The following is a 17,619-nucleotide window of genomic DNA, read 5'->3' as shown; positions in this document are numbered from 1 at the left end:
TCTGGACTGTAGTTGGTTTTTTTAAATCTGTGGTATGTTATTGACAGTGGCCTGAGATGTTGAAGAAATGTGTGGACCACCCCTGCTGATAAGCGTTAGGAGACATGACATACATAGGAAAAGTCTTTTGTTGTCTGTTTTTAGATCTCTAGAAGAGGAATAAAGAGAAAGGAAACATTCAGAATCAGAGTTTAGACTCTACTTTAACACATGTAGTGACAAAATATAGTCCGAGTTTCGATTTCTTCCATCTTTAAAATGTGCGTAAATAGTGTTTACCTCACGTGGTCTTTTGCAGACTCAAATGACACTATTTAAGTGCGTGGAACAGCCCTTGTCACATAGTTAATATGAAACACCGTGTTGTTTTTGTAATGGATTAAGTAAAAATGCTGCAGGTCCCCCCTTCCAGGGGCGCAGTGGGAAGCGGGCCATGAGACCAGCTGCAGGTCAGCAGGGGTGGGTCCTGGGCAGGAAGCCACATGGCAGCTGAGAGACAGAGACATGGATAGGCACGCCATGCAGAGTGAGGTTGGATATTTATTTAGTGAGTTATGGAAGGGAAGGGGAGAGGGGGTAAGGAGAGAAGGGGGAAGAATGGAGTGAGGCAGAAGTTGCCTCTTTGGAGGAGAAACAGAAAAGGAAGGGACTCAGGCTGGAAGCTGAAGATCAGCTTGCCTCAGTGGAGGGGAGGAAGTGGGCATGACTTGTCTCTTAAAGGGGCAGGACAGATCATTACATTTGTTTTATGTTTGGAGAGGGGGTTTTACGTAGCCCAGGCTGGCTTCAGACTTGCTGTGTAGTCCAGGATGACCTTGATCTCCTGATCCTGGGACTAGTCTCCAGTGCTGGACTAGGCTTGCTCCACCATGCCAGGCTTGTAACAAATGCTATTGAGAAAATCCAGAAAATATGGACCAAGCACCCTGGTGCACCCAGGAGCTCTTCCCGCTGAAGGGTGTACATACTGGTCCGTTTTGAGCTGTCTGGGGAGGGGTAGCAGAGGATGACCATCCCAAGAGGTTGGTCCTTTCATCCGCCACCCTGGACAGTTTCCTGCAGGTGAAATTTTAAGTTTCCTTTCAGTTTTGGATTAAGTGGTTTAGTCAGCCTTTGCCTTCCACCATTTGTTGAGCGCTGAGAAAGTGAAAAGTCACTGGCAGAGATCTCAGCTGAGTGGTTGCCTGGGCCCCTCCAGGGAGGCCCCTGCAGGGAATTTAGAGAGATGGGTTGGCAGCTGGCTCAGTAGTCTGAAGAGTCACTTGTGTGAACAGGAAATCCCTGGGGCTATTTACTAAATGGGACCTGCGGGCCTCCTTTCAGGGCTTGAAGTAGGCTACTTGGAGTCTGAAACACACACCCCTTGCCCCTGATGCCTGGCCAGTCCCTCTCCTGGCTCCTGGTTAAATCTCTATAGACACTCATTTCCTACCTGCTGTTCTGGGTGTTGTCAGCTGCCAGCGTTTGAAGACCTGGGAGCCCAGCTCCCCATCCCATCTCAGGTCTTTCATGCTTCCCCTAGTCATTGGTGTTGAGACCAGCATTGGCTGATTAAGAAACAGAATTGAATGGGCTGGAGAAATGGCTCAGCAGTTCTCACAAAGGACCTCAGTTTAGTCCCCAACGCTCACAACCACCTGTAACCCCAGGGAGAGAGAGAGGAAAGGGAGGGAGGGAGGGTGGGAGAGAGGAGAGGGAGGGCGGGAGAGAGAGCCACGATGGCTCAGACTTTATGGGGGCTTATGAAGCATGTGCACACTCAAAAATGGTGACAGTAGAAATGTGTCACGCTGGCCTTTAATAATGACGTCGTGTTGGTGGTCACTGAAGGTGAGAGGGACCTTGTTCTGGAATGTGGGTGGATCTGATGGCCTTTTCTGGCCTCTTAGTGTACCTGTACTCATATGAAACACACCCACATACGGATTTCAAAAAAATTGCAAAGCCAGTAGCTGTGGAATGCCACAGTGAAGGCTTCGTCCATTTAAATGTATCCCCCTGATCACATGCGGGGCTCACCTGTGTGGGGATCCCCCACAGTTCCGACCAGTTTGACTTTCTGGATTCCTGAGAGTAGTCAGAGAATTCCAGTCTCTCAGGGGTGCTCGCATGAAAAACTAAGGGATGTCCCTATCTTACCTCTCTGGTCCCCAGGGAGACAGTGACTCTGGAACATCCTGTGGAAGCCAGAGATCGATAAACCAGCACCAGGGAGAGTGGTAGGCAAGCTCCCTTGTCCTAGGATTCAGATGGACTTAATGCAGAATCCCAAGGCTAAGGAGACTGTAGTGACTGAGAGCTTCCCTCAAGGGGGAGCCCCTGGAAGGAGTCTCCAGCCCTGTAAAGCAAACAAAACCTAACAAAAAAACCAAACCTGGGGCTAGGGCTATGGTCAGTTGGTAGAGGGCTACCTCACATGCACAAAACCATGGGTTCAATCCCCAGCACCATATAGTGGACACATAAGCCCAGAGTTGGAAGATGGAGGTAAGGGGACAGAAGTTCAATGTCATTCTCAATGAGTTCAGGGCCAGCCTTGCCGTGTAGGAGATGGTGTCTCAAAACAAAAACCTCCACAGTCTTAGAACTCCTCAAAACTCAGGCTGACAACTTGTGTGGCTGGTCACCCCAGAGATCTAGGAGCTCATCCTGGTTACTCTCAGAGGACACAGTAGTCCCTGTACCTATCCTGTCCAGGACAGTGATAAAAATTCAGTTCCTTAGCCAGGTGGTGGTGGGGTGCACCTTTAATCCCAGCACTTGGGAGGCAGAGGCCACCCAATCTCTGTGAATTCAAAGCCAGCCTGGTCTGCAGAGTGAGTTCTAGGACAGCTAGGGCCACACAAAGAAACCCTGTCTCAAAAAAAAAAAAAAAAAAAAAGAACAACAATAAAAAACTTTCAGTTCCTTTCAGTTAAGCCCAGAGCAGCCCTGCATCCGTTTGTGCAGGTTCTTAGAAACGTTGTTCAGATGTAAAGGGGCAATAATATCTAAGGATGCAGGGCTCTGATGTAAAAACAGTTCAAACAGATCAGGGAAGGCACAGGAATCTGTTCCTACTTCTGTTCAAAGGGTCAGGGGAGCAGCCCTACTGTGTAAACTGAAACTGTTGATGCCCTCGAGAAACTGGCTGAGTGGGACCATCCCACTGCAGGATTGCCAGAGCCTCCCCCAGTCATTCCCAGGCTGCTACAAAGTCAAGGTTACAAGTCCTGAACCAAAGCTCCAGCAAGCTCCGCTCCGCTCCACACCCAGCCACCCAGTCAGTTTCCCAGTGGCTGTGTCGGCCAGGCACAAAGATTTACCAGTCCACAGTGAATTCTGACCTTCTGTGACCAATGACACACCCGTCCCCTTACATTCCATGGAGAGAAAATTCCGTACATATTCATCAAGTTTCTCTCAAGTGGCACACAAAAGAGCTGCTGTGTGGCCTCCTGGTTGGCATTTTCTTTCTTGGTTTCCGAGGGAAATCTAGATCCCAGGATGCTGGACTAGCCTCAGAGGGCAGGAGCCAGCCCAGTGTCCGCCCCGCGTCGTTAGCAGGCTGGTTTCCTCTGTTCGTCTGTATTCTCACCACTCTGACAAAAGCTACTTGAAGATGGGTTCTTGTGGCTCAATTTGAAAGTGGAGTTCATCATTGTGCAGAGGGCGTGGCAACAGGGGCGTGAGGCCGCCGGCCAGTCTGAGTCCACATCGGGGAAACCGCTGGAGATGAACGCTGGCGCTACACTCGTTTTCTCTTCTCTTTTCAGTCTGGGTCCCCAGTCCATGGGATGGTGCCACCAACACGCAGGGCCAGTCTCTTCTCCCAGTTAAATGTCTCTCTAAACACCCTCACAGGCATGGCCAGAGCCGTGTCTCCATGACGAGTCTAAGCCCCATCAAGTTGATAATTAATACCAACCACCACATCTCTGTCAAGTGCCCTAGTTCTTTGTTTTTCTGCATCCTGACGGAAGCACCTGTGCAGGTCTCCAGACATGGATCAGAAACTATACTAAATTAAGACCGAAGGCTCCAGGGTCAGCCAGAGCTGTACCTCTTCTCTTCGTTCTCCGCTTAAACAAAACCCAACCTGTTGTGGAGGGCTCTGTCCACACCGGGTTCTTTGTCCATCATATAGCGGAAGGCAGGCGGATTACTCCTGATTTAGGAATTCCTTTCTTCAATCAATCTTTCAGCAGTGTCCTTGTGAACATAAGCATGTATTTGCCCACAAGGTTCTTGCAGGCTAAAAATACCCTCGTTGTTAATACTTACTTCATTATCCAGCATGAAATTAAGCATATAGGAAGTGTAGAAGTGTTTGAACCCAGCCGGTAGGTTCTCTGTAACTGTTGACTGTTATTCCATTGTTCTTTTTGTTTCTGTTAAGTCCTGGGAACTTAAGCTCAGGCTTTATCGCATACTAGCCACCAAGCTATAGCCCTGACTCTCTTTTTTTAAATGATTTTGTCTTATTTATTATTACATGGCATGCCAGTGCCAGAGTATGCAAGCGGAAGTCAGAGGACACCTTTGTGGAGCTGGTTCTCTCTCCGCCGTTTTATGGGTGCCAGGGATCGAACTCAGGTCATCAGACTTGTGTGGCGCGCACTTTTACCTGTTGAGCCATCTTGCTGGCCTGTTATTCATTTTAAAGGCAGTTTTCCTAATTCTCCCTAACTGCTGATCCTCCTGCCTCAGCCGTGTGAGCAGCTAAGATTAAAGGATGCACCGCCAGTTTGGGCCCATTCTTTCATTGTGAAATGTTTACTGAGCACCCACTAGGTGACTGCAATCACTAGACTACAGCTAGGAGAACAGATAAAAACTAAATATTTGGTGATTCACTGTGTTTTCTAGTGGGAAAGACCCACAATAAATGAATTGTATTTGTCGGTATCTTGTCGATTATCCAGTTTAAACCCTGTGAGATGGAGCTTCTCTTCCCGTCTTAAAAATACGGAAAGGGAATCAGCACGATGGCTCGGTGGGGTAAAGGCATTTGCTGAGTTCAATCCCAACACATGTGGGAAGGAGAGAATCAGTTCAATCAAGTTGTCCTCTGGCTTCCACATACATGGCATGGCATGTGCACACACACACAGAGACATGCCACTCACACACACACATTGAATAAATAAATAAATAAATGTAACCGTTTTAAAAATATACATGGACAGGGAGGCCTGAGCAGACTGGGACTTATTCCTGATGATACAGCTGTTGAATGGCAGAACAGGGTCTCACGTCTGTCTTCAGAGCCCTTTTCCAGGTAAAAACAAACCAGGGGAATAATGGCCGTCATTCCTCAAAGCGGGCCCAGGTGAGGGCAAAGCTGGGTATTGAACCATGGCCTGGCCCAGGTAGAGTAGGTACGGAGAGAAGAGATTCTCGCGTAGGGAGGAGGATATGAGAGATTCAGTGGTGGGGTCAGGGCTGTGGGGGAAATGGCAGGTAAATAAGTTGGTTTCATTCGGAAAGGCACTGACCTTTGATAACGTGTGCAGAGATCGTGAGGTGTAATGATTGCCCCTATGGGCCTTTATCAGACGCTGCCCTTTTAAACAAGCAAGAGTCAATGTCTAACCCAAAGGGTTAAATACATAAAGGTCCAGTGCCAGACACCAGAAACTGACCAATGAGGAGACTGTTTTCTTTTCTTCCTGGGCTTCCCAAAGCCCCACATTCTGCAGCCACTTGTCATTGGTTGTGCCCTACCTGCCTCTAACCAACCAGTCCTGGGCTGACTGCTTCCTACAGCCATCAGCTGTGGGAAAATAACCAAAGAAAATAAACAGAGGAAGAGCCGGGGGCATCAGCCCCTCCAAAGAAATCCCAGGGCCCCAGGATAAATGGAGCAAAGACAAACATGCGGTTATTCAGGCTCAGATGGCTTTTTATTACACTGCCCAACTCCAGCCAGGAAGCAGGAAGCCTGTGGGACTCTTCTGTCCCCAGGGGATTAGGTCCTCACACTGTAAGACCTAGGCTGAATCCACAAGAGAAGGACCTCCAGTCCAGTTGGTGCAAGTCTCGGGCTGTTTCCTGCTCACGGCTCCCGTGTAAAAGGTGCTGTTGATTCGGTTTTTAGGCTTTTGACATGAGTCCGGAACTCTGGGCCTTCCCACACTTGCTGTTGGCGATGCAGTGGGGTTGCTTTCCTCTGGGAAGCCCCACTGGAGGGGCCTCCGTTTATTTGCATTAGGGGCACCCTGGAAGTGTCCTCCTGGCTGCTGGACTCTGATCTTACTAGCTCTGGCCCAGCCTTCCCTCCAGATGGGCAGAAGCCTGAGCCCTACCGAGGATGCTCTGCTGGGGAGTGGCTTAGCAGCTGTCACAGACAGGGGTCTATGCTAATGAGATGAAAGCAGGTCTCCCCCTTTGAACTCTTCACCCATCTAGAAGTGCCTACAACTGTACACTATAGGGGGCAGTAGAGAGCAAGGAACTGAGGATTTAGGCTGTGGGAAGAAAGGGCTGAAATATTTTTTCTTTTTTGAAGAGCGGGTGGTGGGTGGGTGTTTTCCATCCTTTCTTTATATCTTTCTTTTCATTTTGTTTTAAAGACAGGATCTTGCTATGTAGCCCAAGTTGGCTTCAAACCCATGATTCTCCTGCCTCAGCCCCTGAGCTCTGGGATCCCAGGTATGCACCACCACACATCACAAAGTATGTTTTCAAGTTGTGGTATTTCTAAACTGGAGAAATGAGTCTTATTCACGGGTCTTGAAGTCTAGACCCACCTACAATCTACTAGCTGTGTAGATTGGACAGGTGCCCAAAGTTTATCAAGTTGGCTTCTCCACCTAAGAGCTGAGAGAGTGGAGACTCACGTCTCGGAAGACAGCCGTAAGGAGGAAATGTGATTGACAACAAAGCTCTGAGAATCGTCCCTGGCACTTGGCAGCGCCAGCACCGTTGGTAGATGCTTCTTGCCCCAGTTGGTAGATACTGACAGCCTCCATGCATCCCTGACTACCATCTAGAAAAGACCAGAAGGAAGCCGGAGCCAATGGTGTACTACACCTTGAGAGGAAAGGGGGCCGGGTTCTGAGCCCTGATTCAGAGTGACCATGTTGGATCTTACCAGCGAAGCCTTCCAGGGTAGTCAGTACATCTTGGGTCCTATTGCTAATGAAGTTGAGCCCTCTGATTAGAACACTCAAGTGGCCTCTCTCTGTATTGGGATGAAACCCACCATCATTATAATCTGAGTTTGTTTTATTTGGCTATTTTTGCCAGTTGCTTATGATGTGCTAGTCACAAGATGATTACTGAACTTTGACTTGCCCATAATCTTTGGTTTAATGGCTTGATTTGTAGTTTTAAATTATTTAAATGTCTTATTCTCTTTTCTTTCATTTTTGTCACATATATACACACATATAAAACAGCCTGCTGCGTGCATTTGGTGTTATCTATCTATCTATCTATCTATCTATCTATCTATCTATCTACCTATCAATCAATTTATCTATGTGCGTGTGTTTAGGGCTGACCACTTGATATTGGATAACCAATTAGGAGACTCATCCCAGGGGAAGATTGCGTCTCCTCTCAGCAGTTATTACAGTTATTAATTGCCTACAGCTCCTCATCCAGGGATGGGACCCTCAAGATTTCCCCATCCATGTTGCCATGTCAACTGGTATTGTCATTGTTCAAGTCTTATTCAGGCAGCCATATTGTTGAGATGTCATGGGTGCAGCTTTCCTGTCAGATATAGAGGACACAATGTCTTGCAGATGTCCTGGTCATCTGATTCTTACAATCTTCCCCCTCCTCTTCTCTGATGTTCCCTGAGCCTTAGGTGCTGGGGCTATGTTGTAGATGGATGTGTTGGGGCTGGACACTCCATAGTAAGTTGACTGTATTCCTACTAGCTGTGAATTTCTGTGATGGTCTCTTTTTGCTGTGTCTGCAACCCATATGGTGGCTACTAATATTTTTTAATGTCACTCATTAGACAGAGGATGAAGCAATTTCTGCTTTCTCGATTGTATGTCATTAGCATCTAGGAAGGTGTCTGGTTAAGACCACAGGGTATCTACTCAAGCATCCCTGAAAGCCAGCAGGGCAGGTCTTAGAATTCAGCCTCGTGGAAGGATGGTGAAGACTCCACATTCCTTCCAAGAGCTTTGCCTCTTAGGTCAGAAGTGCTCTCTCCCCCGAGGCCAAGTTGCTTTCTGCTTCGACATGCCTCATATCCTTCTCTCAGATTCCCTACATTTGGGGAAGCAGAATGTACCTCCACCTACTTCCTCCCTTCCTCCCGACTCCATCTCCACTGGAAAACTTTAACCAGAAGAAGAAAGATAGGATCAAAGCTGGGCTGGGCAGGATGTTGAAACAGGATGAATGTTAGGGACTTGACTTCTGAGGCCTGACACACAGGCCTGGGATCAATGAGAGGACCATTGTGTGATTCTGTCTTCTAGGGTCTGGCAATGTGAGGCCACACAGGCCACATTGGAGGGCAGATTTAACAATCAGGTCTACCGCATTCATCTCCTCCCTCGTTCTACCTCCATACTCCAGCGGGCAAGACCCACAGGAAGAGCTGGAGCAAATACTCAGCCCCAAGCTCAGTGTCCTCAGGGCCCCAGAACCAGATGTACTAGATGTATGTTCTAATCATTCCTCACCACACAGAGGAATGTCCTACTGTCCCTGGAATCTCTCTGGTGTTAAGGAGCCTGTCCCCATCCCATCCCACCAAAGGTTCAGGGTCCAGAGACGACACTCCTGGTACCAGGAGCTTTCACCCACTGGGCCAGCCATCTTGTTGACCCTAGGATTGGTTTCTATGCATGCTTTATCAATACCCGAATGGCCAGGGCTGAGCAATCTGCTTTGTTGCTGTTTATTTATTTGTTTATTTATTTTTCACAAATAAGACTTTTTGTCAGGATATAAAGTTTAAATTTTAAGTAGACTCTTGCGCACCTGGCTCAGGTGGCCCAGCTTTGACACCCTTCTTGTCCCCAGTGCCTCTCCACGAGTTTTCCAAGTCGAACATGGCTTCTCTGGCATTTTTCTTTCCCAAAAAGGGATCATAAAGGCTTCAATAGATCTGAAGGAACTGAAAGATTTAATAGACTGGCAAACCTGTCCTTGGTCCTTTCCTGTGATATGAGGGGTCAGGTTTTGACCCCCTTCTCCATGTGTGTCCCCCTTACATTTGGCTGTGTCCCTCTGGTGTCCGTTCTCAAATCTTTTGGATACGGCAAACTCATTGGTGGCTTTCTGCATTTACAATTGCAAAATTCTATGTAAATCATAGAATTGTAAATTACAATTCTGTCAATACAGAATTTGGCCAGTTTTACAATGGCCATATAGTCACTGTAATGGTCAGTCTTGTAAAATTGACACCAATAGGAACTGCAGCTACAGTTTCCCCACCCGCAGTCATGTGGTATATTCTGTCAGAAAGATCCAGGCTGTAGAAGTTAACTAAGCGGTTTTTGCTATAGCTACCAGCAATAATTAGCTGTAATTTTCTAAGTACAACTTCATCTTTCTGCATATCAGCAAAGCTTGCTTCCCACACCCAACCCCTGGGGCTGCGAGATACATCTGTGGCCACCGAGCCCTTGTGACTAGAACTTTCCCAGTATTCCCTCTACTGAGTGTTACTGCTGCTGCCACATCGCACAGTGGTTCCAGGGAGTTAAGAGTCCACAGCTGAAAAGTAGAGGTGGCAGGCATGGCAGGTGGAATAGCAAGCTGAGGGCTCACATCTTGAACAGGAAGCAGGAAGCCGAGAATGTGTATTGGCAATGGCAGGAGGCTTTTGAAACTCAAAGCCTGCCCCTCCAGTGGCGTACTTTCTCCAGTAAGGCCACACCTCCTAAAACTATCTAAACAGCTCCACCAACTGGGGACCATGTAGCCAAACATCTGAGCCTATGAGGGACAGTCTCATTCAAACTCCCGGAGAACTTGTTTAGAACAGCAGGTCCAGAGGCTCAGAAAACATTAAGCTAGAAGGGCACCTGAGGCTGGAAATACTGACTCAAGTGTGTCTGGATAGTAGTTTCGAAATGGGATGAAATGATCAAGGGGATGAGCGTAAGGTCCAAGGACAGAGAAGCCTGGGGGAGTCCAGCGTGCCAAGGTCAGAGAGGAGCGAGAATAAGCACGGAGGCCAAAAAGGAACATCTACAGAGGAAGGAGAACCAGGAGAGACAGGAGTCTAGCTGGAAGCCTGCACCAGAGAGGCGGGGGTAGGATCCACAGCTGAATTCTCATGGGGTGGACAATTGGCCACCTGCCACCTCTGTCCACCCATACACTCTCCGGCATGAAAACAAAGCCCACCACCCCAAAGAACAGAGGTCACCTTTAGTGTCTGACCTGACAGGAGAAAACTGCTGATCTGCGGTCCCCCCATCTTCCTCACCCCATCTGTGGTTCCCAAGGGCAGGTCTGTCACCCACTAGTAGGAAGGAGAAATATCTCCAGCATCAAGGGCCCCATGTGCCTGCCACCCATCTCGGCACAGTTACTGTTTGAGCATCAGGTCATTAGGTCCTGAGTGGAAAGCAGCAGCAGGACTGATGTCACCCGAAGAGCGAGTCTCCACGTGAGCACCAACTGCGACGCAGAGCCGCTCTGATCATCCTTCAAGCTAGAATGTTCAGTCACATTCCCTCGTTATCACACACTCCATACAGAGAGCACCCACCAAATGTGCATTGTCTGGCTCGTAGAGTCTAGCCATGGGGGGCAGGCTGCCATTGCTCACACTAGACCATCCTAAGACATCTCCAGGGGCAGGCAGTTCAGGGATCCCTGTGTGCCCACTTCAGGGAATTCTCTCTCTTGCCTTCCCTGCTCCCTCATCTTCCCTGGCATGCCAGTTTTTCCAGTTTGAACTCTATGTATGACTGCCTCATGAACTCCGTTGCACATTGGAATTACCTGGAGAATTTTCTTCTTCTTCTTCTTCTTCTTCTTCTTCTTCTTCTTCTTCTTCTTCTTCTTCTTCTTCTTCTTCTTATTATTATTATTATTATTTATTGCCTGCCCTGGAACTAGCTCTTGTAGACAAGGCTAGCCTCGAACTCACAGAGATCCTCCTGTCTCTGCCTCCTGAGTGCTAGGATTAAAGGCATGCGCCACCCCCACCCGGCTGAGAATATTTTTTCTTAAAGTACTGATGTCTGGGTCCCGTTCTGAGAGATTCTATTTTAATTGTTCCTGGATATGAGGTACATGTTTGGAATTTTCTTTTCTTTTCTTTTTCCTCTTAGTTTTTCGAGACAGGGTTTCTCTGTAGCTTTGGAGCCTGTCCTGGAACTAGCTCTTGTAGACCAGGCTGGCCTCGAACTTACAGAGATCCGTCTACCTCTTCCTCCTGAGTGCTTGTGCCACCACCACTCGGCCATATTTAGGATTTTCAAAGTTCCCTGAGTAATTCTTTTTTATATTTTAAAATTGCGTTTATTTTAGATTTGTTTATTTTGTGTATGAATGTGTGGACATGCATGCATGTACCACAGGTCATCTATGAAGCTCAGAGAACAACTTGCAGGGGTTGGTTCTCTCCTACCATATGGGCCTAAGGAACTGAACTCAGATTATCAGGCTTGATGGCAAGTGCCTCTGCCCACTGAGCCATCTCGCTGTCTCTCCTCAGCAGTTCTAATGCATAGACGGGTTTGAAGTCTGTCACTGAACAGTAAACCTGGTGCATGTTTCTAAAGCTGACAAGACGAGCTGGGTCTCCCTCCGGCGTCCTGTCTTGCTTCTCCTGAACGTTGCCAGGTCTGTAGGACAACAAAAGCCTTGAAGCACACTTGCTCAGTTTGGACCCCACCTAGATAAAACACATTGCTCTGTATTTCAATGCCAGACCCAGTGGAAGCTGAGACTGTCTATAACTAGCTTGTAGTCTCTCTCCACCTAGAGTGTTCAAGGCTGACTTTTTATTTTAGTATCAGAGTTCTAGCTTCAATCCTATGTTAAACAATAGGGAAAACAGAGTAAAGGTGGATAGAAACACCCAAGGGTGTGCACCACACACACATACACACAATGTGCATGCACGCACACACACCATATCACACTGTACACCACACTACACACACACCATACACCGTGTCACACCAAACACACATACCACACCACATACACCCTACACACCCCACCACACACTCAATACCCACCACACCACATATACCCTACACACCCCACCTCACACACATACACACACATGCTTGCGCACACACACCATACCACACTCACTATACACCACATTACATAGATACCATACACTATGCCACACCAAACACACATACCACACCACACACACCACACGCACCACACACATACACACCGAATCAGACTTACAGTGGCATTCTGACAGTGTGGAATTTTCTGGTAAAGAAGAATGGACCACTGACTGACTGCACCGGTTCTTTTTGGCCACCAACCAGCTCCCAAATCACGACACAAAGACGTCTTATTAGTCTTGAATGCTTGACCTAGTTTAGGCACGTTTCTGGCTTGTCCTTTTAACTTAAATGAACCTGTTTCTCTTCATTCGCCTTTTGACTTGGGCTGTTTTCTTTCTTTCTGTGTATCCTTCCACCGCTTCTCAAGTCTGGTTGGCTGGCAGGGGTGGCTGCCTGGCTTCTTACCCCTGGAATGTCTCTCGTTTTCTCCTCCTTTTTTTCTCATTTCTCCTCTCTTTGAGCCCAGATTTCTCCTATTTATTCTTTCTGCCTGGCGGCGCTGCCTGTCCTTGCTCCGCCTAGCTACTGGCCATTCAGCCTTCGCTGGGCATGATGAAACCAATGTAACACATCTTTACCTAGTTAACCACACAGCCTTACACTGTTAACCAACTGTGTAACAAACAAATGGAACACACCTTTACACGGCTAAAGTAGCATTTCACAGCATAAACAAATGTAACACCTCTTTGCCTAGTTAAAATAATATTTCACAACAAACCCCAGTTCATCATCTCTGTTTTTGTGACACTGGTTTGAAGAATTATGGGGGTTGGGGGAAATTCTGAGTCCTTTACCCCCAAAGCAGATCTTGCTCAGTGAGCTGACCTGCTCACAAGCAGCCTCCTCCTCCTCCTCCTCTGGGATCCCTAACTGGCAGGATCCCAACCTGCTCCAAACTTATCAAATGCTGTAAATGCCAAGCTCCTTGGAAATGAATATCAGCACATTTCTAGAAGGCGATTTGGTAATACGTCATAAGAGCATGAAATACTTCCGGTTCACACCGTTTTATCCAATTATGTCACTTCTTATCCTGAGGAGAAAATTAGAGCTGCAGTAAAACATTTATGTATAAAGATGGTCATCAAAGTGTTCGCACCAAAATTCTGTCGCGGTAACTGTGGAGTTACTCTAATAAACTTTCCATACTGTATGACTATGATAAAATATAGAAAAGGTTAAAACCCACGCTTCCGCATAATTTTTATTTATCTGGTCAAGTGCTCACCCATGTGGCTGGCCCTCAATAACCTTAATTATGTCCCAGAATCCTCTCTCACAATATAATGCTATATGAACACAAGTTGGGGCTGGAGAGATGACTCTGTAGACTGCGTTGGCCCGAGTTGGATTCCTAGCACGCGGATCAGGCAGCTCACAACTGTCCGTAACACCAGCGTCAGACAGATCGCTTCTGACCTCCATGGGCACCTGCACCCAAGTGTGCATGTGATCATGTGCACATGCAAACACACACACACACACGTAGAGTTAAAATGCATTAACTTTTAATTTTTTCCATGCCTGGGATGAGGATGCAGGGCCTTATGTATGCTGGGGAAGCACCCTACTGTTGAGCTAAAGCCTCATGCCTTACATTGCAGTTTAATGCTAATGTGGTTCTAACACAGCTATACACAGGAAAGCCAGGAAAGCCGTGGGATACGCTAAGGGCTTAACTATGGGTATCTGAATTGTATGGTTGAGATTGATTTCAATTTTTTCCATATTTCCCAAGCTTGTATTATATCTATAATTAGAAAAAAAATAAAGAGCTGGTGTGGTGTCTCGTACCTGTAATCTCAGCATTTAGAAGGCTAAGATAAGTCAATAGTGAGTTTGAGGCTAGCCTAGGCTATATGTCATTTCAGCATTTGGAAGGTTAAGACAAGTTGATGGAGAGTTTGAGGCTAGCCTAGGCTATCTATATATCAAGATTCTTTCTCAACAACACTTCTAAAAAAGTTTTTTTTTGAAAGGATTTTATTTCTTATAAGAAATCAAGCTTCCACCAGAGGCTGAAATGACTTCCACCTCAGAAGTGACTCCCATAAGAATTAGCCAGCACCCCCATGACTACCTGTGCATATGGGATTCCTTCTGAGTGTGTCTCTGCTTGTGGTTGCAGAGTCCCACAGCTTATGACTGAACCATGTGACATAAGGGAGGAAAACAATATATTTTATGCTGTCCCACTCAGGGCTGAGGTAAACATACTGGACAACAGAATCCGTTTCACCCAGGAGGGTGTTCACTGGATCCTCATGCTGTCCTGCAACACTGTGAACTCAAACAAAGGCTTTGAGGGTTAGTAAGATCTTGTTCAGACATGCAAACGGGGGTTCATTCATTCTAGAAGTATCTTCTGAGCGTCTTCTGTGCCAGACAAGGTTCCCACTCCTAGAGACTATTGTCAGCAGTTCAGGTTGCTGACTGATAGGGCTAAGGAGGTAAATTGGAAACTAATGTTTGAAGTTCCAGGTAAAACAACAGAATGTCACTGTTGTGGTCACTTGGTAGGAGGTTGGGTGACAGATTTCACCAAAGTTCTTTTGCTCTCTTCCTCCTTCCCTCTCCCTCCCTGTATCTCCAGATGGAGGTGATTGTTGGGGACTTTGGGATCGTGGTGGTGCCCAGGGATGCAGCTGACACAGACCGAATCATGAATCACTCCTCAATACTCCGCAAATACAAAGTGAGTCTTTCATCCCCTGCTGGTATATCCCTGAGATACAGCCCTTCTCTGAAACTTCTGTGGGCCTGGAAGAGTGGGGGAGCAAAAATAGCTGCTTAGTTAGGGTTTCTATTGCTGTAAAGACCACAGCAACTCTTTTTGTTTTTCAAAACAGGGCTTCTCTGTGTAGCCTTAGCTGTCCTGAAACTCATTCTGTAGACTAGGCTGGCCTTGAAGTCATAGAGATCTGCCTGCCTCTGCCTCCTGAGTGCTTCAGTTAAAGATCAGTGCCCCTACCACCCAACTTACATCAACTTTTTTTTTTTCAAGACAGGGTTTCTCTGTAGCTTTGGAAACTGTCCTGGAACTAGCTCTTGTAGACAGGCTGGCCTCAAACTCACAGAGATCTACCTGCTTCTGTCTCCTGAGTGCTGGGATTAAAGGTGTGCGCCACCACCGCCCAACTTATGTCAACTTTTATAAAGGAAAACATTTAATTGAGATGCATTACATACAGTTCAGAGGTTTAGTCCATTATTGTCTTTGTAGGAAGCATGGCAGCATGCAGGCAGATATGGTGCTGGGGAAGGAGCTGAGAGTTCTACATCTTGATCTGCAGGCAACAGAAGGCGACTCCATGTCATACTGGGCATAGCTTGAGCATATGAGACCTCAAAGTTCACCCCCACAGTGGCACAGTTCCTCCAACAAAGCCACACCTCCATAGTTTCACTCCCTACAGGTCCAACATTCAAATACATGAGCCTGTGGGGGCCATACCCATTCAGACCACCACAGTAGTCCACAAGAGTGACTGGGTGTTTTCTGCTTTCTTTCCAGAACAACATCATGGTGGTGAAGGACGACATCAACCATCCCATGTCTGTAGTCAGCTCCACCAAGAGCAGGTATGGTTAGCAACGACCAGGGACGCTTTGGCCAAACTGGTTTAAATTTTTTCATAGCTTTCCTCAGTCAAAGGCAACCAGTCTTGGTTAATTTTTCCATTTCTCTGATAAGACACCATGACCAAGGCAACTAGCAGAAGAAAACATTTGCTTGGGTTTAGCCATGGTGGGAGCAGAGCAGCGAGCAGGCAGGTGTGGTGCTAGAGCCGTCGCTGAGAGCTCACATCTTGATCCACAACCGTGAGGCAGAGAGACCTCAAAGCCCACCCCAGTGACTCACCTCCTCCAACAAGGTCACACCTCCTAATCCTTTCCAAACAGTTCCACCAACTAGGCACCAAGTATCCAAATATTTCAGCCTATGGGGGCAATTCCCATTCAAGCCATTACACAACACTTAGATTCAAGTGGACACCTGCTGTCCCAGCACTCGGCCTCCTCTTTGGACTTCATGTATTTATCCCTGTTTACTTTTAAATGAGGAAACAGCACATTAACTGATCTTAACTGGCTTGAGAGAAGAAGAGGATTTTTTTTTTTTTTAAAGTTTCAGCTTCTTAGTTTCGGGTGCTGATAGAGTCATGCATTACTAGTAAAAGTATAAGCCAGGCTGCCATTAAAAGGGTCTCAAAATTTAGAGTTTCAAACAAGGTAGCTGTATAGTTCTCACTTACAGAAGTCCAGAGGAACTGAATCTGGTGTCTTCAGTCTGAAGCTTCCTTATTGGGAACATACCTACTGCCAAGATTGTTCTCAGCCAGTAGGAAAGAGCAAGACGAAGACCAAGGCAGAATGTTTAACTTTAAGGTGAATCACCCAGGTACCATGGTTCATACACTCAGGAGGTGGAGGCAGGAAGAAGACAACTCAGTGCTAGCCTGGGCTGCATAGCAAGAGCCTATCTCAAAAAAATAGTGAATAGGGACCGGAGAGATGTCTCAGTGGTTAAGGGCACTGGCTGCTCTTCCAGAGGACCCAGATTGGATTCCTAGCACCCACATGTCAACTCATGACCACCCATAACTACAATTCCAGGGGCTCCAAGGCCCTCTTCTGGTCTCCGCAGGTACCATACACATATGATACATAGATATTTATGCAAGTGAAACACCCATACACATAAAATAAGACTAAGTAAATCTTTTTAAAAAGGTAAATAATGAAGTAACCCAGAGTTGGAAGTTTATCACTGGCTTGTGGACGAAGGGCCTGGGAAACGGTTTATTGCTGTATATCGAGATGGAACTGAAAGGGGGAGGAATTAACATTAGGGACAGTTAGCAGTCTCCTCCATGAGCTCCAAGTGGAACTGGCCTGTGAAATGGTGAGCTATATAGGACCTAGGAGTTTGGAAGTGTAAGCTGAGTGCCATGAGCATGTGCGGCAGGTAAAATGAGCTGGCTCAGCAGGTAAAAAGGCACCTGCTGGCCGGCCTAACCGCCTAAATTTAGTCCCTGGAACACACGTGGTGGAAGGAGAGAACCAGCTCCTAAAAGTGGCCCTCTAAGTCCTGTGCTTGCACTGTGGAACACACACACAACACACACACACACACACTCATACACATTTGCTAATTAGTTAATTGAAAAAATTCCAGATCCAGACGAGCTCACAAAGTCAAGCAGTGGAGAGAAAGCTGCTCTCAGGAACCTGGCAAGGTTTCTAGCATTTCCGTGAAGGCTGAGCTGAGAGCAGTTAGAAGCCCCCAACAGGGATGCTGGGTAACCAAGGAAGAAGAGTCCAAAGGTGGAGCACTGTCATCTGGTCATGGAGCACTCTCACCTGGTCACATGTTTCAGAGAAG

At 47.1% G+C, this 17,619-nt stretch overlaps 1 protein-coding gene across 2 annotated transcripts in view; it reads left to right on the top strand.

Moving 5' to 3' along the window:
- The window catches only part of Nmnat2 (nicotinamide nucleotide adenylyltransferase 2), a 159,153-nt gene that overhangs the window by 136,529 nt on the left and 5,005 nt on the right, over positions 1-17,619 (top strand). For both annotated transcript variants that reach the window (XM_050135361.1, XM_050135362.1), the window contains 2 exons: positions 14,827-14,928; positions 15,748-15,815. In XM_050135361.1, the coding sequence (XP_049991318.1) occupies positions 14,827-14,928; positions 15,748-15,815 (170 nt within the window). The remainder of the gene's footprint in view (positions 1-14,826; positions 14,929-15,747; positions 15,816-17,619) is intronic.

The sequence above is a fragment of the Alexandromys fortis genome, unplaced genomic scaffold, assembly GCF_014885135.2.
Source record: "Alexandromys fortis isolate MF-2015 unplaced genomic scaffold, M_Fortis_MF-2015_v1.1 scaffold_21, whole genome shotgun sequence".
Classification (NCBI taxonomy): domain Eukaryota; kingdom Metazoa; phylum Chordata; class Mammalia; order Rodentia; family Cricetidae; genus Alexandromys; species Alexandromys fortis.
Note: the sequence above shows the minus strand (reverse complement) of the source record. Positions and strands in the feature narration are given on the sequence as shown.